The sequence below is a fragment of the Pempheris klunzingeri genome, chromosome 22, assembly GCF_042242105.1.
Source record: "Pempheris klunzingeri isolate RE-2024b chromosome 22, fPemKlu1.hap1, whole genome shotgun sequence".
NCBI lineage: Eukaryota > Metazoa > Chordata > Actinopteri > Acropomatiformes > Pempheridae > Pempheris > Pempheris klunzingeri.
The window spans coordinates 14,112,562-14,138,111 of record NC_092033.1 but is presented as its reverse complement, the minus strand read 5'-3'; the positions used below and the strand labels follow the sequence as shown (position 1 = coordinate 14,138,111).

General features: G+C 42.5%; 1 protein-coding gene across 1 annotated transcript in view; it reads left to right on the top strand.

The window, feature by feature from the left end:
• Window positions 1-25,550, top strand: part of celf2 (cugbp, Elav-like family member 2) — a 186,644-nt gene that overhangs the window by 138,844 nt on the left and 22,250 nt on the right. The window contains exons 5-7 of the mRNA XM_070853488.1: window positions 5,576-5,624; window positions 11,020-11,154; window positions 17,237-17,316. Coding sequence (XP_070709589.1) covers window positions 5,576-5,624; window positions 11,020-11,154; window positions 17,237-17,316 — 264 coding nt within the window. The remainder of the gene's footprint in view (window positions 1-5,575; window positions 5,625-11,019; window positions 11,155-17,236; window positions 17,317-25,550) is intronic.

The window sequence follows — 25,550 nt, the reverse complement described above, 5'->3', positions numbered from 1 at the left end:
GACCTTTTAAGCAGCGGGGGCATTCCTTGAGGACGTCGGCGGGCAAGAGGAGGCGACGGGGGATGACGTTAACCCAGGAGCAGCAGTTAACATTTAGGAAGTGTAGGGTTTCCTGCACTCGATACACCAGGAGGGACTATTTAACAGCCAGCAGAGGGAGGGGTTAGCACATAGAACACCCAATTGCAAGACAGGTTGTCAGGACATGATGAGGATATAAAGATAAAAAAGCTGTAAGGAAAGAGGGGGGCTAGTGGGTGTCAGCTAGCCCAAGAGATAGACACCTCGTCTCAGCCAGGATGGAAGGGTGATTAAAGAGACTGTCCCATAACTGGAAGGTCGTAAAATCCATCCTGGCTGCCCGCTGCACTCTGATCCCTCTGGTGTAATGTGGACCGTATGGTTTCACTCATCCAGGTTCTTACTGACATCAGTATCCTCTGGTGGTCGGATAAGCTAAACTCGTAAAGCCACAACTTTGACTTGTCATGCTTACAGACAAATGAAAGCACAATTACTCGATATTTTTATTGTCAATGAAATGACAATGTGAATAGTGACAAGAACCCATCAGCTCTTTTGGCCTGCTTTAGCTCTTTGTTTTGGTTTTACAGCACCTCCACTGTACGAGTCAGTCTCCTATCAACCCCATTTTTAGCAAACAAGCTCTAGTAAAACTTTGTACGCTACCTGCCCAGCACCAAACAGGAGATGGGCAATGTTAGTGTCCAGCTGGATAAGAAAATGGAACACCTAGCATCTAAAGAGGCGGATATTTTTTTCAAAAGTTGGTGGAGACCAACAACAGAGCAAGAAGGAGAGCAAGTATTTGACTTACATTTAGCAGGTGTACAAAAACAGCGAATACGTAGGCGACCGATGCTAACACCTTTACAAGGGAATAGTATGTCAGGCTTATGTGTTTGTAAGCTTTTGCGAAGTTTTTCTGCTTCAGTCCATTGGAGCAGCTTTAAAGTAAAAAGTGAAATCCACCAGTCTCTGTCAGCCATGGCCTCTTTTCTGCAAGCTAGAAGCTGTAGCATAATGAGTTTTCTCAAAGATGTGTTTTTTCATTGAAACTGAAATCATTCTTTGAGATTACTGTCCATATTTTAAAATAATTAATTCTCTTCTACTGTACAGTCACTTTAACGCCCCCACATGGTGGTGTCTTTCCTAAATTGAAACATTTTAGATCAGTCATCCCCTGCAACGGATTTGGACTTAAGGTCCTCTCAGATTTATCACATTGTTTGATTGCTTAACTGATCCTTCTGAAAATGACTGCAATGGCTGGAAAGATGAGTCGAAACTATCCACACTTCCTCTACATATTCATATCCATGTAATTTCAGCAGTTGCTGAAAGTTCTAGCATCCTTCAGGTGAAAAAGTGTGTAGTAAAAGCTTTCCAAAGATAAGATGATGATTGTTTGTTTCGTATTCAACAACTACAGCCCTGTAGGATGAATTAAGTCACCAAGTTAAATTAAATTTATACATGAATAAAAAGATAATCACCACTTCTGCTGGCCACATAGCTGCTGCTCCACAAACTACAAATGCAAACAAATTAAACAATTTCATAGCAGGCTAATAAACATATTGCTTTTGCAGTTATTGTCGAGCAGCAAAAAGGAGCTGTTACTCTCAGCAATGTAATTCTTAAACAGTGGGACAACATGGTGGCTTAGCAACTCATTATTAGCAGTGTGAGTGGTGACTTTCAGTGTGCACATTAATATGTAAATTAAATGTTAATCGATTTTCAAAGGTGTGCATTTATCATGTATTTTACAGCGGCGCCCAGTGTGACTCAGTCAATCAGAACTGAACTATGCAGTTTGTAATAAGGCAATTCAAGTGCTCTAAAAATGATTAAAAACAAATGGTGACACTTTACTTCAAGTGCACTGCGGATGCATTACAAGCAGATAATAAGCCCCTTAAAGCTCAGACAAACTTTTATTACGTAATAATCAAACATCAGGAAATTGCATTCAATTTCACTTATGTGTCATTAACTGTACAGCTGCCCTGTAAAGTATTCCACTCATATTTTTTTTTTCCATTTCATGTTTTATAAATCATGTTCTACATAATTATTATGTACCATCTTCAAGTGGCTTATAAGGACCATTTCAATTAAAGATTTACCAAAGTAAACAGACTCAGGTCTTGGCAGAAATGAGAAGAAAAACTAGAAAGCAGAGTTTTGAGGAGGAAGAGGAAGAATTATCTCTCACGTAGGAGGACGTAGCAGGTAAACAGGAAGTAAATTAAGCAGCCTGGTGACTAGACAGATACATTTGTAAAGCTAAATGCCAGCGCAGCATCGTGCCGGCTGCACACATGGCTTTATGTAGTGAAGTTTTTGGTTCTCTGAGCTTTTTATGAGCCTGAGCGCAGCGAGGACTTAGTAGTTTTGCTGGAGTCCCGCTGAGCGCATAATGAATGGCAGACTGCGGCTGTGGGCCTGCCAGGCAAGAAGAAACAGCACTGTGGAATTGTGGGATAGCGGAGGAGAGTGTTGCGTTGTGAGTCTCGACGGGAGCTCGCCGAGATCAAACATGTCGACAGCGCCGCCGCCCGCCGGGCATTCACGGGTAGACAGACCTGAGGAGGAGATGCCTGAAAACCAGACAGAGCTTTTGTACCTGTGTGTGTGCTGTTTGTGTTTGTATATATGTGTGGCCATAAAGTTGTGTGTGTGTGTGTGTGTGTGTGTGTGTGTGTGTGCACGTGGCAGCTTTTGGCTGTGTTTTTCAAGAGAGAATGATGGCAGCACGGCGGATGCTGTCATGGCTTTTGTCTTTCTTTTTTCTTTGTTTTTGTTTTTTGCCTTTAGAGGACAGACTTTGAAATGGATTAACGAGAACTGACTTGATATGACTTCCAGGTTTGCTTTGACATGACTTTCCTTCTTTTGATGTGGCTTCAATCCACAAAACACATACACACACACACACACACACACACACAAACACAGAGACACACACCTCATCCATGTCCGTGCATCTGTGCTTCTGTTAGTGATACAGTACTGAGACTGCAGCCTGAAAGGTTATCAACTATTCCTGTCCGTCCGGTGACTGTGACCCTCCTCTCTCCTTCTGTCTCTCGGTCTCTCTTGGTCACTGCCTGTTATTTTCCCGCTTTTTTCCTCTTTTCCTTCCCTTTTATGTTTTTTTTCTTTCTTTTACTGTGGACCTTCTATCTGTCTTCAGTGATTCCTTGTCCGTATATCCTCACTTTTTTATATTCTGTCTTGTCCTTCTTGCAGATGTTTGCGGCCAATGCATCCAACAAGTTAAAGCATTCAACCGTCTCTGAATTTCATTTGAATTTGGTTTTCACATTATCATTTCTCCTGCAGTTTTTCCTACTTTCTGTCGGTCTTTTTGTCCCTATAAGCAGACCTGCAGAACTCCAAGGCAAAGCGTTCAGTAACACACCGTAAATTTTGTAGTTTCTTAATTTCTTTTTACCTTTTTCTTATTTTCTTTCTTAGCACTCTTGCTACAGTTTTGCTCTCTGTTTATCTCGGTTTCTTTACATACGTGCAGACATTTGCACCACAAAATGCACCACAAATCACAAGTCAGCCATTAGAAAAGTCTTGATATCCAAAATATCCGAATGATGATTTGGATTGTTAATCAAGTTTGATTATATTTTTGAGGAAGTCTGTTTTGTCTTTCGTTTCTTCCCCTCCACCATTGACTGCCCCCATCAGGCAGGTTTGAGAACTAATCAACGGACAGACGAGGTGTGTGTGTGTGTGTGTGTGTGTGTGTGTGTGTGTGTGTGTGTGTGTGTGTGTGTGTGTGTGTGTGTGTGTGTGTGTGTGTGTGTGTGTGTGTGTGTGTGTGTGTGTGTGTGTGTGTGTGTGTGTGTCTGGGACAGGTCGGGGAGGCGGAGAAAAAAAGCAGAGTGAGGATGATAAGGGAGAGAGCAAGAGGGAGAGAGTTGGGATAAAGGTGTGTGATAGAATTGGAAGATCAAAGCCTTCTGTCACAGCGTGACTGAGCCCAGGGGCGTTATGGGTAAGACAGGGCACATACACACTCGTACGGACACACACACACACATACTTATGCACACACGCAGGCACACACACACTCAGGGCTGGTATTTGACTCTGAGTGTGATTGATACCGCGCTAGATTTGGAGAATCACTGTCATTCGTCTCTCCGCAGATCAAACAGCCACATAATCTCCCATAAAGGAAAGAGAGATGGAGGGAATAAAAAAGGGACATAGGAGGAGAGACTGAAGGAGGGGGAGAGAGAGAGAGAGAGATCTGTGAAGTGTTTTCTTGTTTTCCATATAACAGGAGACCCACCATCTTAAAAACAGATCAATCATCATAGACTGTGTCACATCACAGAGATATGAAGCATCTAAAAAGACAAGTGTAAATGCAAGTATTGGACCCATTTTCACCTGGTGTAAACATGCAATCTGAATTTCAATATCTCCGGAGAGTGAGGAAAAACGCAAAGAAATAAATGCGAGTTGTGGGTGCATGCAGAACACATTGCAATCAGAGTACCTCTGGATCCTCTGTTCGTTCGCAGCACGTCTGAAGTTGGTCGGGATCATGCTGTGATGGAACCTCAGTCAGCTGTAAATGACATCTGTACAGTTTGGGTCACATTATTAAGAAAGAAAATACGCCCATTGTGTTGAAAGGTTACTTAACTCTGCTGCTGTCGACCTGGGAGGCACCGTGTTCCACCAGCAGTCCGAGGGACGTGATCATGTTAATGAGAACACCTATTAATAGCAGGTGTGACTGCAGAGGCATGTGATCAGTTACAGTTTGCATGTATATAACATGTAACACGAATCTTGCTGATGGATTGTTGATTGCTGAAATCACCTCGGGACGCAGAGGTAGATTTCCCATCCCCCCACGTCAGTGACCCGAGGTTCAATTCCGGATGGCGCTGGGTCGTAACTAGCTGCGTTCACAGCTGACTGGTGGTTTGAAATGTATTCTTCCCAGATGTAAAAAAAAGGAGTACGTGCATCTGTCTCTGTAAGCGGCACAGGTTATAGCTTTACTTTTACGCCCAGAATAAGACGCCACGTGCCATTCATCTCAATCCTCGTCTCTGCAGCCGCTGAGTATGAATAGGCATTAGTGAGGGCAGTGGGCTGCACCTCTTGTTGCTTTTGTTCTTCCTCTACATAGTGATTATTGCTATTTTACTTCTTCAACTTCTTGGTCTTCTTCTTTTTCTTCTTCTTTTCCACCTTGTTCTCTTTCTTAGTCTCCATATCTCTGCTCTTGGACATTTGTTCTTCTTACTCTTCTTCTGGTGACAAACTGGCAAACCTCGTTAGGCACCCTCCCAACACCCTCTGGGCTGAAGTGTTTTAGGGCTGAGCCACATTTGTGTCAGACACAGAAAAACCAAAAGGGGTGCAATGAATTTTTATATCTGGCTAATTGAGATGCGTGAAACTATATATGACTGAATACACCTGAAATTATGGAAGTGTGGCGACGTCTGATGTGTGTAAATATGCAGCATTGCTCATGTTTTGTCCTTTTTTGTCTCTACAGATGCACCACCCTATTCAGATGAAACCTGCAGACAGTGAGAAATCTAACGGTGAGTGGCCACACACACACACACACACACACACATACACACACACACACACACACACACTCTGACAGGCGCATCAATATCGCACACACATGCATCAGTGGCCTTTTTGAATTTGCTTGGTAATAGCTACCCCACCCATGTGTTTGCTCGCTGCTTGACAGGCAGACGGGACGAGGGATTGAGCGAGAGACATAGAGAGGAACAAAGAAAGAGAGAGATGGGAGGGAAATGCTGATATATATATATATAAATATGTTTTTATATGTGTGATGAATTATTAAGGTGCCTGGGAAGGAGGTCAGTGAAAGTTGAATCGTTTTGGCCTCTTGGTGAACCCGCCTCTTTCCCTCGTGGCTGCTCGCTCATACGAACATGCTGTATGCACTCTCCTCTCGCCGCGCACACACTCGCTTTAATGGATCTATCCCACGTACGCACACACACACACACACACTGTCACATACTCCGTCCTCAGATCACACCATTTCCAAACTACATATTGCAGACCCAGAATTGATTTCCTATACCGAGTCTTCCTCTATTCTGTCTCATTCTAACGAGGAAGCTATTGGACAGTATATACAAGGAAGTATTGGGGGGCCTTTAAAAGATAAGACCAGCGTTATTCTTTATTTCTCTTATTGTCAACAAATCCCATCAAAAGACGACGCCAACAATGCGCTAGTCCAACTATAAATACTTTATGACATCCCTACTCGGTCTGAGCAACTCAGACGCAAGCCCTCTGGTTCCCGCTGAAGACGTAAATCTAGTTTCTCTGCATAAAAAAAAAAAACAGCTGGGTGCTGTTGTTTTTAGCAAGCCAAATGTCACCCAAGCCTCCCCAGCCTCTGTAAAGTGAAACGTGAGTGGGGCATAATTTAAGGAGAGATTTTGATTTCATTTGATTGCTTTGAAGTGGGCATGAACTTTCAATCACGGGGTCTCCAGAGAACGAAGGGGAAGTGACGCCGTATTCCGCCCACACCTCTCTCCGCCTTTGCTGAATCACAAAAGGGTGGAGGGAACAATTTTGGATCATATAAACAAGGCTTTCTCCATCTGACCTTGAGCTACCTGCAGTACTACAGCCCACAAGCTAAAGAAGTCAAGTGTGGTTTTATGAGATGGAAAGCTTCATACTCGATTGGGTAACATTTATGTTCCTACCCTCAAGTGCAGGATGAATCATTGGAAATATCTTAATGTTTCACAGGAGGAAGAAAAAGAGGGGTTTTGACATATAAATACTGTAAAAAAGCTTCACACATACCAAGACAACAATCAGCGCGGGGACACAGGAGAAGCATTGTGTCTTTAATGACAGTTTTACAAGATCTGAATTGTGTTACTCTGGTATTTCAATCTGTTTTAATTGGGTTCATTTTGATGCAGCAATAACATTCAGTGTCATTTGTCAGGTTCATTATGTTTAGTGATATTTAGTTGAGGTAGATTTGGAAAGTAAAAGATAATGTCATTAAAGCTGTAGTCTAGTGGGAGAGGCAGCGAACACTGTGGATACGTTGTGTCCAAACAATGTCTGAATTGGTGTCTATTTTAAGCTTCTGCTCACTGAGTTTTGAGGGTCAGTTCACCCAAATTGTAAAAATGCATAATGTAAATTCCCTCTCTCCTCTTCAGAGTTTAGGTTTCTAGCTTTGGCTTTATCTGCTGTTGGCATGGCCGGATTATGGCAGACCCCTGGACAGTGACCCATCTGTGGTGGTCAAGGGACGGGAGATTTTTTAATCTCTTCCAGCAGATTGCATGCTGTAAATAGTAAACCAAGTGAAAACTAAATGTTCTACACAAATATCATCAAGTTGTATAATTTACGTTTAATCATTTAAGATAATTTCTTCTTCTTAGAACCTTAAAGTGAAGGTTTTTCAAAAAGGACTTTCTGTCTTTTACTGAAATGACAAAGAGTAAAAAAGGCAAAAATGTCCACTCTCCTGTGTGGAGTGTGCATCTTCTCCCCGTGCTTGTGTGGGTTTTCTCTGGGTACTGCGGCTTCCTGCCACAGTCCAAAGACATGCAGGTTAGGTTCATTGGTGACTAAATTGCACATTTGTGTGAGTGTGTGTGTTTGTCTGTCTCTATGTGTTGGCCCTGTGATTGACTGGTGCTGAGTTTAGGATGTACCCCGCAAATGTCAGCTGGGATTGGCTCCAGCCCCCCCCTAACGATCAGCGGTATAGACAATGGGTGAAATGGGGCCGTAGCTCAGAGGGGCCACTGACCTCTTCGGCCCACTTCTTAATCAATCCATTGAACATGCATATACAGTACTGTGCAAAAAAAAAAGGCAGGTGTGAAGTAAGAGTGCCTTCAAAAATATAAAATTCAATTGTTTATTTTTATCATTTTAGAAAATGCAAAGTGAGCAAACAGTAGAAAAATCTAAATCAAATCAGTATTTGGTGTGACCAACCTTTGCCTTCAAAACAGCGTCAATTCTTCAGTACACTTGCACAGTTTTTGAAGGAACTCGGCAGGCAGGTTGTCCCAACCATCTTGGAGAACTGAGCATAATCTTGAACAGCACATCTTGAAACCCCAGTCTGCTTTGAAATCTTTGCCTGGGAGAGACCTTGCTGATGCAGAATAACTACCTTGTGTCTTGTTGCTGTGCTCAGTCTTGTCATGATGACCTGTGACATGAAACTATCTTCCACATCCTCACCTTGGTAGCAGAGTTTGGCTGTTCCTCACCCAGTTTTAAGCCTCCTACAGCTGTTTCTGTTACACTTCATGACTGCGTTTCAACCTACATATGAAACTGATGATCATCAGCACCTGTTTGGTGTAATTGGTTAATCATACACCTGACTATGATCCTACAAAATCCCTGAGTTTGTGCAAGTGCACCTAGAAGAAATGATGCTGTTTTGAAGACAAAGGGTGGTCACACCAAATACTGATTTGATTTAGAATCTTCTTCTGTTCGCTCACTTTGCATTTTGTGAATTGATTAACAAAGAAACAAATAAATTTCATATTTTTGAAAGCATTCTTACTTTATATTCGTTGTTAGTTGTTATGGAGATAAATTCATTGTTTTTGACGTCCAAAAACCGATTCTGGTCCTGATACCTCACAGCATACAATTCTTTTTTCCTTGTGTATCTACAGCTGAAATTATTGCTAGCAATCTGTGTGGATTTTTCAGGGTGGCAGAGTCTAAGAAATCTCAGCAGCAGGTATCCGAACATTTTGGCAAATGAAACTGAAATGATTTGCACGGCTAAGTGAGAAACTGTGTGTTTTTGCAATTTGGATGAAGTGACCCTTAAAGCTGAGTAATTGAGCAGAATATGAAAATGGATACAGCGTGATTGGATGAACTGACCATTAAATCCAGATGCAGGTAGTTTTAAAAAGGATTTTAAAGTTTTAGAGGTTTCTCTCACACTTGCAGGAATGTGTGTGTGTATGTGCATATTAAAAGCAGGGGCTTTGTCATAATTTTATATCACACAGGAGTCCTTCTGGCTTGCTCTCAGACGGCAGAGTAGCATCATAAGCCACCTGCTATATCACTGTCCACTGCGGGGGAATACAATAAAATGACAGTACGCAGCAAGGCAGGGGAGAAATCCTTATAAAAGCCATCATCCGCTCCACTGAAATATGGCGAAATACGACTTTATAAGACATAACCGTCAGGGTAATGATGGCGGAACTTAATAAAGCAGCCACTACTCACAGCCTGAATGGTGAAATATAGGGCAGACCATACGTAACATATCCATCCACTTAATGGTAATGACCTTTAATAAACCCAGTGTTAGAGTCGCTGTAACAGTGACGAATGGCTCCTCAGAGGTTTATTAGTTTAGTCAGAGGAGGAGACGGAAGGAGAGAAAGAGATGGAGAGATGTACAGTATAACAGAGAGATGACATTATTGGTAAATCCTGTGCAGTTTTTTTTTTTTTCTCTGTTCGCTAAACTTTTGTGATTCGTTTCGAGCTTCTCTTAATGTGCTGAAGCCCAGCATGAAGCCAATTCTGCTCCAATCTATCCCAGAATGCAAAGCTGACTCCAGATCATCCCAGAGCCGGCTTTATGAGTCTTATCACCCACCCGCCTGCCTATGCGCCGCGTCCGAAAAACAGAAACAGTCAATTGTAACGATATCTCTTCTCTTTCTTTTCTATCGACACAGAGTAAATTAATTACATTGCTGTTAGACTTGTGGTAATCTTCCTCTGGAGTGATGCGCACACTCACACTCATACACACACATGCTGTGTACAAAGGAGTTAAAGCTTTTTGAAACAACACTTATCTTGGCAGCGTATCCCGACGGTTTGTTTTTTAAACACACAAACAATTCAAACAGCAAAATAAACAAGTGCGCTATTGATTTCCCAGAGTGCAACAGACCGCTTATCTCTTTCGCCTCGCGGTAAGAGCTGACAGTTTCCTCATTAAAAATGAATTGGATTAGCATTACATTGAATGTGGTGGGAACACATAAACACACACACACACACACACACATATTGTTTCTTCGAGCGAAGAGGATTTTGCTCTCAGCCGAATTCACACTTAACCTCATTGAGGCACACTGAAACGCTGCCCAGGTTTCTCACCGCTACCTGCGGCCGGCTCACATTCCTGGAGATTGCGCCGCGGAAGGAGGGATTGTGTCAGCAGAGGAGTCCACGAGCGTGGACGAAGGAGGGTAGAGGAGGGAGAGGAGGAGAGGTGGAGGGAGGAAGAGGGTCAGAGAGGACAAGATGTAGAGTCTCAGCAAGCAGCCGTTGTTGGAGTGGTAATGAGACATTGATCAGAGCCTCGCAGATGGCATGATGAAATACACGAACTCTGTCTGTGTTCATCTCTCTCCCACTGTCTTCTTTTTTTCTTCATTCCCTCTTTCTTTGAATGTTTCTTTTGATCTGTGTTTTGTTGTGTCTCATTCCATTTTTCCCATTTTTTATCTTTTTTGACTGTTTCTTTTCGTTCTTTTTTTTTGTCTTTAACTTTCTCTTTGTTCTAATCACTCTCTCTTTCTCCCTCCTGATTACTTCAGCTTATTGTCAGTGTTACATGTTTTAGAAACAGTTCATTCCAGTGCAATGGGATGACTGTGCTCTGGCTACCTCCATACAATACACAGATAATAAATGTACAGCCAAAGGAATGGTTCACCACTTTAGGGAATACCCATATTCACATTCCCATATTCAGCCGCAGTTAGCTTAGCTTAGCACAAAAGCAGGAAACAGAAGGAAACAGCTGGCCTGGCTGTGTACAAATGTCACAAAATCCAGCTGGATGAAAATAAAGAAGGAAAAAGTAAATTAATCCACAATTCAGAGTGGTGAAGCTGTGAAAGTGCCGTTAACACTGTTTCTCTTTCCTCCTTCTTGTCTCTGCAGCGGTGGAAGACAGGAAGTTGTTCATCGGCATGGTGTCGAAGAAGTGCAACGAGAACGACATCCGGGTCATGTTCTCTGCGTTCGGACAGATCGAGGAGTGCCGGATCCTCAGAGGGCCTGACGGACTCAGCAGAGGTGTGTGTCGCTCGGGCTCACTTCCATCCACGCTTACTGCTCCTCACGTTAATATTATTATTAGCAGAACGGCCTCCAGCAGCTGTTGCTGTTCATTGTGTCGACTTCTGTCGTGACTGAAACTCAAGTCCTGTCGGAAGTCTTTCCTATATCACTGTGTGACAAATGCTGCTGGTTGAAGATGGCTTCTGAGCCGATGGCCGTGACTCAGAGTATAGACAACTTTTTACATTAAAGTAACTAATGTAACTACATTAAAGAACTAAGATGGGCTCATTGTTTTTGGTGTGTAGATATCCAACACAACTAGGAATGTACGCTACGAATTGATTAATATAACATTGAAAAAAATAACAAAAAACATTATTCCAACCACTTCCTACTTTGACCATTTATTATACTTAGAAGAATTTGCATAATCAGCTGATTCAATGTCATCAATGTCACAAGAAGTCTGTTGTTTACTGTAAACTGTGATGATTAGTGTTACTGTGTCAGATTAGACCAGGAGGAGACGTTGACTGATCGCAGCTTGCCATAAATGGCTTGCAGGTGCTACATAGTTCGTCAGGGGCGAGGTGCCTGTGATGGACTTCACTGTAATAAATGTTTACATGTGTAAGCATAGTTTTCTGAATCAAAGTCAACCTTGAAGCATTCACTGCCGGCGGGCAGTGAAGGTGGGCTCCGTCGTTGTCCTTCCCAGTCTGTAGAGAGAGTGTGAGGGTGTCCCTGAGCAGCATATATATCCCTGAGCATCCATATATATATGTGTGAGCAGAAACATACCACAGTTGTGAGTAATTTAATGCTCCCCTTGTGCTTCACTTTGTCCACAGGAGCAGGTGAGCGAGTGCCCCATGCACATCGTAGAAGTTGTCCAATTCTGTAAGAGAGGACAAAACAAGAGGTCTAAATTTGGTATAAGTGGTGTCTTTACTATTCGCTGTACTGCTACAGCCACCAAATAAAAAAAATCCCATAAATTATTTAAACCAGACCAAAGAAGCAAGAAAGCAAAGAACAGTGGAGCTTGAGGAGACCTCTACAGAAACATTACATCTTCCGTCCAGGTGTCACTTGTGTACATGTACTCTTCTTTCTCACATATTTTAGCGTAACATCCCTGTAGAATGGCTCAGTGGTGGCTCAGGGATGCCCGCAACATGCCAGGACCAAAAACTGGAGTAGGAGTGATGTACAAACCCAACAAACCAAATAACTTTGTTTGCCTGCGTAAGGTTTGCATGTTTTTCAGACAATCACAGGTTCTACTGGGAACATTGAAGTTGACCTTTTCTTATATCTAAAGACATTGTATCAGATCCTGTTTTCAACCAGCTGCTTAGTCAAATGGTCACGATTTCCCTCACAGTTTTCAAGTGAATACAAATGAACTTGAGTGACATCTTGAGGCTGCTGTGGCCACTGTGAATACATGCTTCTCCTTTTCGCTCTCTCTCTCTCTATATATATATATATATCTTTTTCTTCTCTCTCTCTCTCTCTCTCTCTCTGTTTTCTCTCCCCCTCATGCTCTCTCAGCCTCAGCCCCAGATCAACCTCCCTCCTCCTCCTCCTCCGACCTCCTAACTTCCATTCATATACTCCACCTTCCCTGCCGTTCCAGTTAAGCCTCGCCGTAAGCCAGTCCCAAGCTATTTGATACTTCCATAGTGAGGCTGAGGGCATTTTCAAACAGGCCGTCCAAATCAGGAGACGTGTTGCTACTTGTTGCATTTACAGTATACACTGGGTTGGTTATGTTTTCCATAGTAGATTTTCAGTTTCAAAGCCACGTTACAGCAGCCATCTCCCTGTCCTTACCTGGTCAGGAAGAGACCAAACCAAACCAAACCACATGAAGCATAAATTCTTTGTTTTATCAGCGTTTTCCAGTCATTTTTGGTATTGTAGAAAGCCAGTAAATAATCAAGTTAACACACTTAACCATAACTCCTGTAAAGAAAGACAGACATGGTGATACATGGATGCATATTGCACGAGGGAAAAGTTTTACATAAGGAAAATGCCAAAGGAAGTATTATGGCTGTGTATGACAAACATTTTTTTTTTTTTGGACCCCTTTTCTGCATTTAACAAACGGCGCCAAAGTTCTCAAAAGTTAATTGCAGCAATCCAAGAACTTTGCCTAAAGAAAGTCTACATGTTTTATTTAACAAAGAAAGTGAAAAAGAATATGGATATAGTGTTATAGACACAAATCAATCAGTACTAAAATAGCATTGTGATTTGATTTCCAGTCCTTGAAAACAGAATTACAAGAAAATCATGATGGTTTCAAAAGAAAGCAATCCATGTAATACCAACCCCTTTCTCAACTGGAGAAGAAATAAGCGCTGATTTGGCCACTCTGAGACTTGGCGGGAAGCCGTTCCTAAATCACAGAGCTGCAGCAGCGAATAATCTGTAACCACAACCGCAAATTTAATCATGTCAACTCCAAATGTGGCCACATGTCAAAAAACTGCAAGTTGCCTCACTTGATTTGGAGACGTGTACATGCTGCCTCCACACCAGACAGTGGCATAAAGTCTACCTCTTCCGTGGAGGGTGTGTCTTCTTCATGTAATTGGTGCACATTGAAGCCACGTAATGTATCAAAATAGCGGCCATTTGATTCGTCAACTCGTGAGTTTGATTTATGTGTTCTCCAACAAAATAGGCTGCAGGGTTGAAAATAACCACTCTAAGAATGGCCAAAGTCATCATTTCAGTGGATCATAAAGTCAAAATATGACCAGATTGTGAGTACACCCAATTGTAAACCAGGTGCCTCATCTATCAGTCCAACCTCAGCCATTGCACCTCTATAAATAGCTCTTGCAGTAACCCCTTCCATCACTTCCCATTCCTCCCCACAAACACACACATTGCCCACCCCCCTCATTTCTGCTATCTTCCCAATACTCCTTCCTTCCCCCTCCCCTCTCCCCTTTGTGGTTTCTATGTGCTGAGGAGATGGAGGGGCTTTTGAAACTCTCTGTCTTCCTATTCCTCCTCCTCCTGTCACACAAGCTGTCATTGTCATTGTCACGCAGGTTCGGTGTGGATCTGTCGGTCACGCATATTTTTTTCTGTGGTTGTCGGATGTAATGGATGTTTTATTGTTGACTTGAGTCTTTTTCTCTCAATGTGTCTTTCTCTCTCTTTCTCCTCAAGGTTGTCTCTATCTAGAACCAATCTTTGCCTCAAACTAAACTACTCAAACTCCCATGTTCCTTTGCTTCTTCAAACAGAACCACCCTCTCCGCTAACTATTCTCCCTGGCTGTCCTAGAATCCTCTCTTGCATCAATTTGTCCTCTTTTTCCCAGACATTCCACATCGGCCTCCTTCCCTCCCTCTCCCAATTCCTTCTTCCATCCCTTTTCAGCTCTTCTCTTTTGTCCTCATAAATATTTCAGATGTGATGGCCAAATGCTTGTTTCTGTAGAACTGATGAAAACCACTTAGCGGCTGAAATGTAAGTCAAAGGGAAGATACTGCTCGTCCAGCTTGGGTCTGGCTAGTAAATAAACAACTCTAACCAGGTTCGAAATAAATAGGTCTTTAAGGATTTCTGTGTGCCTGCAAGTCCCAGAGGCCCCCAGTCCCACCTAGCTGTGCTGCTGAGCTTCTATTAAACCACGGTATCAATCAGAACAGTGCTCCGCTATCCCGCTATTAATAAAATATGGATCACACCACCAGTGGATGGCTGGGCCTTGGGAGCTACCCTACTTTCATTAAAGGACTGTTTGGTTCTCCGCTGGCGACAGAATGCGGCCCGTGAGGTATTTTTAGAGCTCAAGCCACGTCCCATCTCTCTGCCGTGAAAAATAAGACATGCACCAACCAGCCAGAAAGCATGGCTTCTACTTTTTTTTTTTTTTCTTCATTAACAGCTTTGACATTCATGAATGAATGTTCAAGCACTGAGGAATTCTTTATTTAGAAGCTTCAACAGGATCTCACTGCTGAAACCGGCTAAAGATAGAAATGTTTTGTGAGGGGAAAAAAGTATTCTGTTTGCCAATTGGAGACAAACCCAGGAGTTTCCATTAGATGTCAAGCAATGACGTTGTAGCTGACCGGTTTTAAAAATAGAGATAGGACCTAGCAGGACCAGTCTGCAGGGCTAACCCCAAATGGAAACCCCCTCCAGAACTGATCCAGTTCTGGGGCAGCACTTCTCTGCAGAGGATGGCGCAACCTCCAAGTAGCTAAGCAGTTAAATGACAGATTGTGGCCCCTCTAAAATAGACAGTTCCCTGAATTAGTCGAAAAAAATGACCCCTTTTCGAATGTCCTATCTACAGGAACACCAGCTAGCACAGCAGCACAGCAGCACAGCAGCCCGGCACTGTAAAGGATGCATCAGAATGTTACTAGGTCAATGCCGCAGAACCTTCAGTCTCTTTTTTTTTTTTTACATTCTTACCTCTTTAATGTGAAGTCAGCAAGTCAGTTTTATGTGAAAGGCAAATAAACTGTAAAGTCCAATCTCCTCCAGAAGTCCAAAACAAGGTCACTGTTTTTCCCTGCTAAAGTGCCTGTTATGCTACTTCTGCCTTCTGACAGAGAACAGCTATAATTTGCACATTGAAACCCTAACCCACTTAATCGAAAAAAATATATATATTTTAACCAGTGACAAATGCTGTCAACTTTTGTGGTGAGGCAGTCTTTCAATTCGGAACTATTGCAGAGCGCCCAATTACCTTTGAAGAAGCACCCCTGTCTTGCATCTGGCACATTAAACTTAGTGTGATGTACAGAATGAGGTTATCAGAAAGATTGTTGCAACAAAAGTGTTCAAAAAAGGGATAAAAACTGGCCATCCGTCACTGTCAGCCTCTTTCTATCACAGCAACAGCCAGCTTTTGATAGAGGTGGAAGAGGACAATGATCGCATCTATTCTTCAGCACATCTGTCCTTCCGCTCTCTCTGTCTGTTGCATTATCCATCCACACAATGTCTCCTCTCTTTTTCCTCTCTGCCCTTTCATCCCATCCACACAGCCGGGGAGAGTCTATCTGATGACCCAGGCTATTAGTTTTTTCCTCTATTGCCAAGCCACGAGTCAGCCAGCCGAACCTGAACGTGTGTGTGTGTGTGTGTGTGTGTCTGTGTCTGTGTTTCTGTGTGTGTATGCATGTCAGCATGTGTGTAATCAGTTCAGGCCTGGCTGCGCTAACATGGCTTGGTGAGTTTGTTAGCATATTATTAGTCCGGGGGGTTGTCGAAGCACTTCTCACATTATCTCCTCTAATCACTCCCTAACCAGCCACACAAACACAATCTTGCATCACCTCCTACCCCTCAAACAACCAATAACAACACCCCCCCAAAACTGCCTCTGGCTGCATCCCATCTTGATTGGCTTAAATCAGTGTCAGTCACGAAGGAGGTCAACCACACCTCCTCTTCATCTCTTCCTTTCTCTTCCACGTCTCTCTGTGGATTGAATTAGTATGAATTTCTATCCGATTCCCCTCTTCTTGAGCCCCTGCAGATATTTTGTCCCGGCTCGCCCCGCCCCACCGTTGCCACAGCTCTTGTTTGACAAAGAGAGAAAGAGGGCACCCAATCAGACCCACAATACAGGCCCAAATGAATTCAAATCGCTTTCATGCAAATTTGGGCTGATTTGCATTGTTGAATTGTTGAGAGAAGAGAGCAGTTGAATTCAGGTATGATTAATTTGGTCAATGCGTAAGAGCAAGAAAGCCCCGATGGTAATTGTGGATGTCTCAGATGTCCTGTGGTGGCTGTGGATGGGGCGAGGTGGTGGGATGGGGTCAGTCGGGGATTGTGGTTGTCATGACACTGTGCTCGTTTTCCGGCTGTTGTTTCCACAGCGACTGAGAACACTGTTGTCCACCTGTGAGCTGTTCTCTGTATCAATCTCTGTTTGGGTTTTTTTATAACAACGACGTGTCCAACCCTTTTGTCTTGTTTTTGTTCTTTCTTGTCTTCCCTCCTCCTCCTCCTCTTCCTCCTCCTTCTGCCCTCCCCCTCCTCCCTTCCACTGTCCCTCCATCCCTCCCTCCTCTCCTCCCCCCTCCCCTCCCTACAGGATGTGCGTTTGTCACGTTTTCCACCAGAGCTATGGCACAGAATGCAATCAAAGCCATGCACCAGTCTCAGACTATGGAGGTACTGTACTCTTGCCCTTTCTTCAACTCTCTCTCTCCTCTTTCTGTCTCTTTAGCTTCTATTGAACATGCAACTCACTCTGTTAATGTGCTGTCAATTTAATGATGGGTCTCATGCTTGAATTTGGTAAAGTCCCCATGGTGATGGCTTTCCACTGTACTGTCTAGCTTGGGCCTGGTAACATTTTTGCCACACTTCCAGCATGGCTTGAGTCTGAACTGACTGCTGTCAAGTTGATATAAACGCTCCTGCAGCACTACGTTGAATGGAGATACATTCAATGCTTTTCATTGTAAAGAGCAGTTTTTTTGTATTTACACAAAAGTAAAAAAGCACTTTACAATAGTCTTGTTATTTTTCAACTGTGCTTGAGCTTGAACTCTGAAATAATGATAAAACTGACAAAGACATTTATCAGAGGATCTCGAATCAAGTATGTTTTCAAACATGCCAGAAATTGCATTTGTCTCCAAATGGTTTAAAATCTTAACAACATACAGCATTCTCCAAATTAATCCCTTGATTCGGGTACGGAGAAAGAGAAAGAAGGGAGAAACCTGAAGAGTGAAGGAGAGATGTGTATAAAGTGTTGCATGTACAAAGTAGGTAGAAGAGGCAGTAGTAGAATTACAATATTAAGTAAGAAGTGAACATAATATATAATATAGAAGATCAACAAAGTTGCATCCCTCTGCTGTAATATACAAGAGAGAAATCAGTTTCCTGACCAAAACCTGCTGGATCTAGACAAAGTATTGGATTTTGTTCCAGGTTTGGTTCATTTTGTTGCTTCAGACTTGGGCAGGCTTCAATTTTGGTTCTCTTCAAATGAAATTTATTAAGAAAGTTCTCTCTCTTCTTTCTCTGACTGCACTAAACATATGTATCCATGCATTTTATGTGTTGCAAACACCAATGCCCAGGGAGTGCAGCTAATTTATTGCATTAGTCTGACAAGCTAACAGTCAGTAATGGATGAAGTTAAAAAAGAAAAGCAAAATATGTCTCCAAATATTAGGTCAGATTCAGATCTCTCTTGATTGCATACAGGAAGGAGCCCGTGCTGGACTCTTCTAAGGTCTTGCATGTCATGTGAGCAGTCCTGTCATGTTTAAAACAGAACAAATGCGGAGCATTTACATAAATGGCCTTAACAGAAGCCAGCAATGTTGCAGACAGTTTCTGAAAGGCCTCTTTTCCTTCCCCCTCTGCTGCCTTGTGACAAAATCAGTGATTCTGTGGTCACACATTTCCAACTAGGACAAACTTGGCAAAGTCTCAGCACCTTTGACACAACAGCCACAATGGGCAGGTGGCGTTACAGACCTCATCAGCTGCACAGCGACCTCGGCTGTACCATAATGGGGACCCAGACGCAGCTCCTTTGTGTTCCCCCGGTTCTGGGCCGCCCTTGTCAACATTGTCAGGCTGGTGACAGGGCAGGATGACAGGGCTGTGATTGGGAGAGAATTACACGGTATAAGACGTGAGCGTGTGTGCGTGCGTGAGCCAAAGAGAGAGACAAAAAGTGGTAATAACAGGCTGTGTTAAATAAAAAAAGACAAGTGGCGTTCACCCCCGTAGCCCCCTCATTAGAACTGATCATGATAATCATGGCTGCTATTGATGTGCTGTGACCCTGACATGGGGAAAACACATGCTCCTTCCTCTGTCTATCTGCGTGTGTGTTTGTGTGTGCGCTTCTGAGTGGGGATTTTCTGTTTATGTTGTCACACTGCGAATATCAGTGAAGTGTCTTGATTTACGTGGCCGAGCAGCAGCAGCAGCAGCAGCAGCAGCGTTGTCTGTCTTTCTGAGCAGAAGGAGTGACACTCTCCTCCGACAGTGTTAGTATTAAGCTAGAATTATCCTCGCTCTGAGTAGTCGTCTGCCACAATGGGCCTGGTAAACACTGCCAGTGTCCCTTGCTTTTATCAGGCACACAGAAAAAAAGCCTTAAACCATAACACAATGATATTGCAGTGGACAATGGCAAAATACCTTCATTTCCATTTGAAAACAAGCTGTCTAGCCCCAGGCGGACCTAAATTGCCGCAACCGTTTGTTAATGTTCCTCAGTTTTGCAATTTAAAAGTAATTACTTTGGGTCCGTATGAGGGAATGAGGTCTGCTAAATGGAGTTTGGTTATTGTCTTGGCTCTATTGCACCCCACTGTCTTAGATAGAGCAAGATTGTGCATACGCGTGTTTGTGTTTGTGTGTACGTTCCCCGGCACGTATGCGCCACATGTCACGAGGAAAAAAAGGGAGGCAGCCCGGGCTGTCCATCCGTTGATGGCCCTGTCACTGTCATATCCATTCTCATTACGCTGTGACATTCAGGTGCACACCGGCATGCTTGCGCGCGCACACACACACACACACACACACACATCGCACACAAACAGAAATGCTCGCTGAATGTCAGGCCATAATGAAAGGGGATATGAGCGAGACAGGTAATTCACTGTCGAACCTCTAAAGACACACAAGGAGAGAGTGGTAGGTTGGCTTCATTCTGTTGTATTTGTGTTGATTTGTGCTTTACATTATTCACTCCCTTTATAAATACTCATTTAGCACTGAGCACTCCCCCTGCTCAGCGTTCCATCAACGCTGATTTCTATTTCCGTCGTTCTTTTTTCCTTTCTCTTTTTTTTTCCCCCCACACGACACTAGAGGCCCACTTGCACATTATCCTGCCCTCGCTGCATGCTCGCACACCCCCTCCACAAATGCACAAGCATTCAAGCGCATGTAGACGAGAGCTTAAGTAGAGCATGAGAGAAAACAGAGCAGTGTCTGTTTAAATAGCGAACAAACACATCTGTCAACTGCAGTGAAGAGAGGAAACAGATACAGAAAGGTCGACAGGGGAAAAAGAATAGTAGATTAGATTAATCAGGGCCTGATGTTGTACAAGACACCATATAAGGATGATACCATTTAATTGTTGATAGCAGAAGTCATAGCATAAATCTGACAATACCTCTCTCAACGGGTTAGAAATGAAACCTTGACCAATGAGGCTGCTTAAAACCTTTGTTTCATCTAGAGGTATATAATAACTTACAGCTGACTGTAAACCATGATGTGTTATTGTAATACTCTTTTTTTTTTACTCTGTAACTTTATCAGTATTAGGTACTTAATTACTATAGCCACTATTATAAAAATATAATGTAATATGATAATAATAGAACAGAATTATGATAATATATAATTTCCTTTAAACACTTAAACAAGGTGATTGTTCTGAATGAATTTTACGTGTAGAATCTATCATATCATAGTGAGTTTTCATATGTTTCTGACAGTAAGAAGAAGAATAACTGAGAAGGTCTATTCTTGAAAGTATCTTCAAATTGAAACATTAAAATTAAATTTTAAAAAAAGAATGAACAGGGTTTTAAGCTTAGGTTTAAACACGGCAGGTTTAAATAGCGCCTAAGATCATCTTCGTTTTTTCCAAGTTTGTAATTGACCAGTTTGAAGCTTGTTGTTTTGACACGTAACGCAACGTGCAGAGGAAATTGGTGTGTGCAAACTCCTATAGTTAACAGAACTTCCTGTTGTCCCATTAGTAGCTGGAGATCACTAAGACATTTAAAGGCTATGTGAGGGGTAGATAAATGAGATGGAGAAGGTTCAGAGCACATAAACTCTCTTGAAAGCTATGAGAGATTGATTTTCAAGGTAAACGGACCGGAGCTTATAAGTTCAGTGTGCGTCTAAGCATTTTGGGAAAGATGGGAAGTGATGTGTAATGCTTCTTCTTCACGGTTGTCTCAGGGTGTTGGCTTCAGGGAGTGTAGTCGGGTTTATTAGCTGAGTGAACTCCTGGTTAAGGCGATCGCAAGTTCTGTAACTTCTGTCAGAGACAAAAGTACTTTTTTAGTGTGTGGACAGTGAGGCGAGGTCAAATCACAGCCTGTAGCAGGTGCTGAGGCCTATTTTCACAGCATGGCAAATTATCCATATGCTGTAATTACATAATTATAAATCTGGATACCATAATTATGCCAGGTGCTTATTGCCATGTCTGCAGTAACATTCTGAGACTATAGCGTGTCATGCCATCAGCCTACACAGACCCACCTGTCAATCACAGGTGTCGTGTGATGTCAGGACATCAAACATACAACACAGATGAAACTTCGAGGCTTTAAAAGTACCACCAAGGATTTATGAGGGACAGTCAGCTTGCTAAGTGATGAGAACATTGAGATCCAACGTATAGTACCTTCAGTGATCCAAACTTTGGGATATATTCTGTAAAATGTATCAAAGTATGGTATTTTTATGCGGAAGATTTGTCAAACATTGTAAGAAATAGACAAAAATAACAGAAAGGAGTGTTTTCCCTGTAGAAACATCTCCTGGTGAGAAACGTTCCTGTGAGACTTGGAGCACTTATTTTCTTTAGATGTGAAAGTTGTGCAGCATGGGAGAAAAAAATCCCTCTCCTGAAGTAGTATCAAAACTAAATCGATGCTACCCCACCAGCATTCAGTTAATAGCATGTTATTTTCAAATATATGAAATCGGAGACCATTTAAAACGAAACATTAATAACTTTTTTATGACTACAAATCAGTATTCTTATGTCGGATAACATTGTCTGTTATTGACAAATTTAGTATATTCTTATGCACTAACAATCTACAAGGGTCTCATGAAATATTTTTGTGCTCATCGAGAGGTAAAGTCATCATATTTTCCCCTGCTGTTTTTGTTCAAAAGTGGCCAATCCAGAACAAATCAGACGGTTTACAAACTTAGTTTAACACAACGTGAGGTGTAATTGCACCCAGCGGCAGGGTTTTCAAGTCCATCATCAACAAATACCTATGAACATTAGCTGGCTCGTTTAGGTGGTTTCAATACTCTGAAACAGACTAAAAAAAAGCTTTTAGGGTGCTGAACATCTGCTTCCTTCCTTGACTCTGTGGCTGTTCTTAGTTTTAAAAAGGCTTGATATACTGTTGAATTTTGGTAAAACAGTTATCTAAAATGTGAGCTTTTCAGAGACTCAGAAAACAGTCCTATTCTAAGCTAATCAAATGGGGTTTGACTCGGTTTTGAGCATAGGAGATTTTTCTCTAATTCTTTCTCCCTTGCCTATTCAAGTTTTAATCCTAAAGATTTTAGTCCTTGTCCATTTGAAGACGCTGGTTTTAACTGCAAGTGCAGTTTAATACAACAGCAAACAGACTTTTAGCAGCTTCTTTACTGGTGAATTGGTTTACAGTGCAGCCAAACAAACTCATTCTGTGAAGGAAGACGTCAGTCATTGCAACCATGATCTGATTTCATTCTGCACACGCGAGTGAGTAGTTTTCCACCCAACAACAGGACACAGAAAAAGTAGTTCCTGCAATATTTAACAAAAAAACCCAGAAAATTATCATATCCTGTTCTGTAGCCACATCTTTGATGAATGATCGTAATCAGCGCTAAACTTGGTTAGAAATTGTGCTTCCTGTGACTTCTTCATAACACACCCATTGTTTCATTCATTGCATGCTCGTAATGTGAGGCAGTAGGAAAAGTTGGACTAGCATTAGCAGTAACTTAATACAGCTCTGACACAACTGTAGGAGAGTGACTAACAGTGAGGCTGAAATCAGTGAAGGTAAGATCATTACAGAAAACACTGAAGGGCTATTGAGGAACCAATGTTGATCATAGTCTCAAAATGGGTGATTTCATGAAAATCTCTAGTGTTATTTAGTTTACTTGAAGAAGAATGTAATCATTTGGCTTGTGAAAGAAATCACTTAATTCAGAAATATATGCTTTTCCCTGCGCAGTGATGTTTAACTCACCCTCACACATGGCGGATTAGCACATAGTCACACAGTGTTTGATATATGAAAGTTCAAGCTGTTACTAATCTATGATGAATTATTAAAGATCCCCCTACGGTAAAATTATTGATGATTTCTTTGAGCAAAACGAACAGATTGCATAATACGCTACTCTCCCTCCACGTGTTCTCATCATTGAAGGGCAAAGTTGACCAACCGGCTAATCGCCTGAAAGTGCAGTCCAGTTTTCAGGGAGAACCAGCAGCACAAAACCCAGAGGCCTCTCGCACGCGGCCCCTCTCCCAGGGCAGGACTCTCATTCTGGGCTGCATTTCCCCCCGCTCACTGGGTGTCAGCTGGAGTAATGAGATATTTAGCAGAGAGGGATAGGGAGCTCCTGTCTCAAGGGGAATCGACTGCAGCCGAGCTGGCCCAGACTGACACTCTCCCTCCGAATGCAATTCTCCCATCGTCTCCCCTCCTTTATCTGTCGGCAATCAGAATAAAGAGGGAAAATGACTGGTGGAGAGACGGAGTAAATATGGCCAAGCCGCCGTCAGACAGGAGACATGCTCATTCAGCTGATAAAGTCGAGCCCCAGCCCACAGAGGAGGGGTTGTCTGGGCACACACGAATCACACACATACACGCATACAGGTACACTGTACATTGTACATTAACTCAATCATGATTGGTTTGGATGTCAAATGTGGGCCTCAGACCTCAGTTTTTACTGTCTGTGTGTACAGGCTTTTTGCAATGTCACTCCTCATCTGAACTAGCTGTGTTACATATTGTCAATTTCAAGCTAAGTTAAGATACTCAGAAATGCCATTATTTGGCGTGTGAGCGGCACCGTACATGTTCAAGGACACCTCATGAGGGAGAAAAGGTTTACACAATTGGGCATTGTTTGGACTTTTTCCTGCATGTCCTAACACAGCAGGCACTAACACACTGGACTATGTACTATGAGGTAGTGGTAGTGTAAAGTGGAAAAAAAACAGATTTTTTTAATTCCTTGTTATTCTTATTTCTGGGGAAACAATTGTGTTTTAGGACTGCAGTTCCCATCATGCTTTGGGGGAGTCAAACTGAAACTTTTGGTGGAGTATTACAAAAAGAATGTTTTAATGAAAAAAAATCAGTAGATACTGCCAATAGATATAGGATAGACACAAAACAAGCCTCTATCAAAAGGTTTCTTCAGACTAGAAGAAAGAAGGGTTTCTTGAGTTTTAATTAAAATAGAGGTGCATGCTGGGAAGTATGCTAATTAGTTACCAATCATCAATATAAGTACTGAAAAGGTGTTCAAAGTTGACATGAAACTGACAAGTTGTATAATTGCATTGATTTAATGAAAGAAGCTGAGTGGTTTTACTAAAGTGATAAACTGACGTTTGACTGTGTCCATGCTGATGCACAGTGTCCGTCACATTCAGGGGAACACTGACTTTTACACAACATCCGTGTACCTGCACAGACACACTGTCACACTGACTGTACGTTACACTCAGTTACACACATCTGACATATATCTCAGCTCCGGCTGCGTGCTGCGCTATCTGCAATGTAGCCAAATCCCTTCTCTCCCCTGCAGAGTGCGGATCGTGCCTCAAACTAAATGTTTCAATCAAAAGGTTTTTATTCTCCTGTGGCAGATTGCCTTTGTTTCGAACGGATTTGCCCCTAGTTAAGCTTTGATTGCGGAGTGTGAGTAATGGTGTGGTGTGATAGATTATGACTCGTTTCAGCTTCGCTGTGTTTCAGCCGTCGCTGCAACTTTCATCAGGAGCGTTGTGTGTTTTGGGGTTTTTTCCCCCCCCATTCTCTGTGTGGGATGGCTCATTCATCACACACACACACACACACACACACAGTGCAGCTCAGAGGAACAGAGGTTCGGACAATTAGATACACTTCTTCTGATTGTTCAAATCTCTAAATCTGTCTCTCATGCTCTCAATCTCTCTGGTCATCTCTCTCTCTCTCTGTCTCTCTCAAACACACACACTCTCTCACACACTCTCTCTCCGTCTCTCCGTCTCTCCCTCTCTCTCTCTCTCGCTCTCTCTCTGTCTTACACACACTAACACACATACACATCAAGTCTCTCTTCATAAGAGATGATGAAATAGTTGGAGAACTCAGGAAATCTGTTTCTGGTGAAACCATTCTGGACTCAGAGATAACTGAACCCTTGTGGGGGAAAGTAAAAAGCCCACTGGCTTTAAAGTCAAGTTTCCTGTGTGACTGTGTGTGTGTGTGTGTGTGTGTGTGTCCTGTGTCACTGGATGAGTGTGAGAGATCATTTTATGAAGCGGTTTTAATAAAGAATAGATTTTTTTTTCTTTGCTGATGTAAAGCTTGTTAATCCAAAAGTGTGTGTTGTCTGGTCCTGTGTGGTTGTACTCTTGAGTC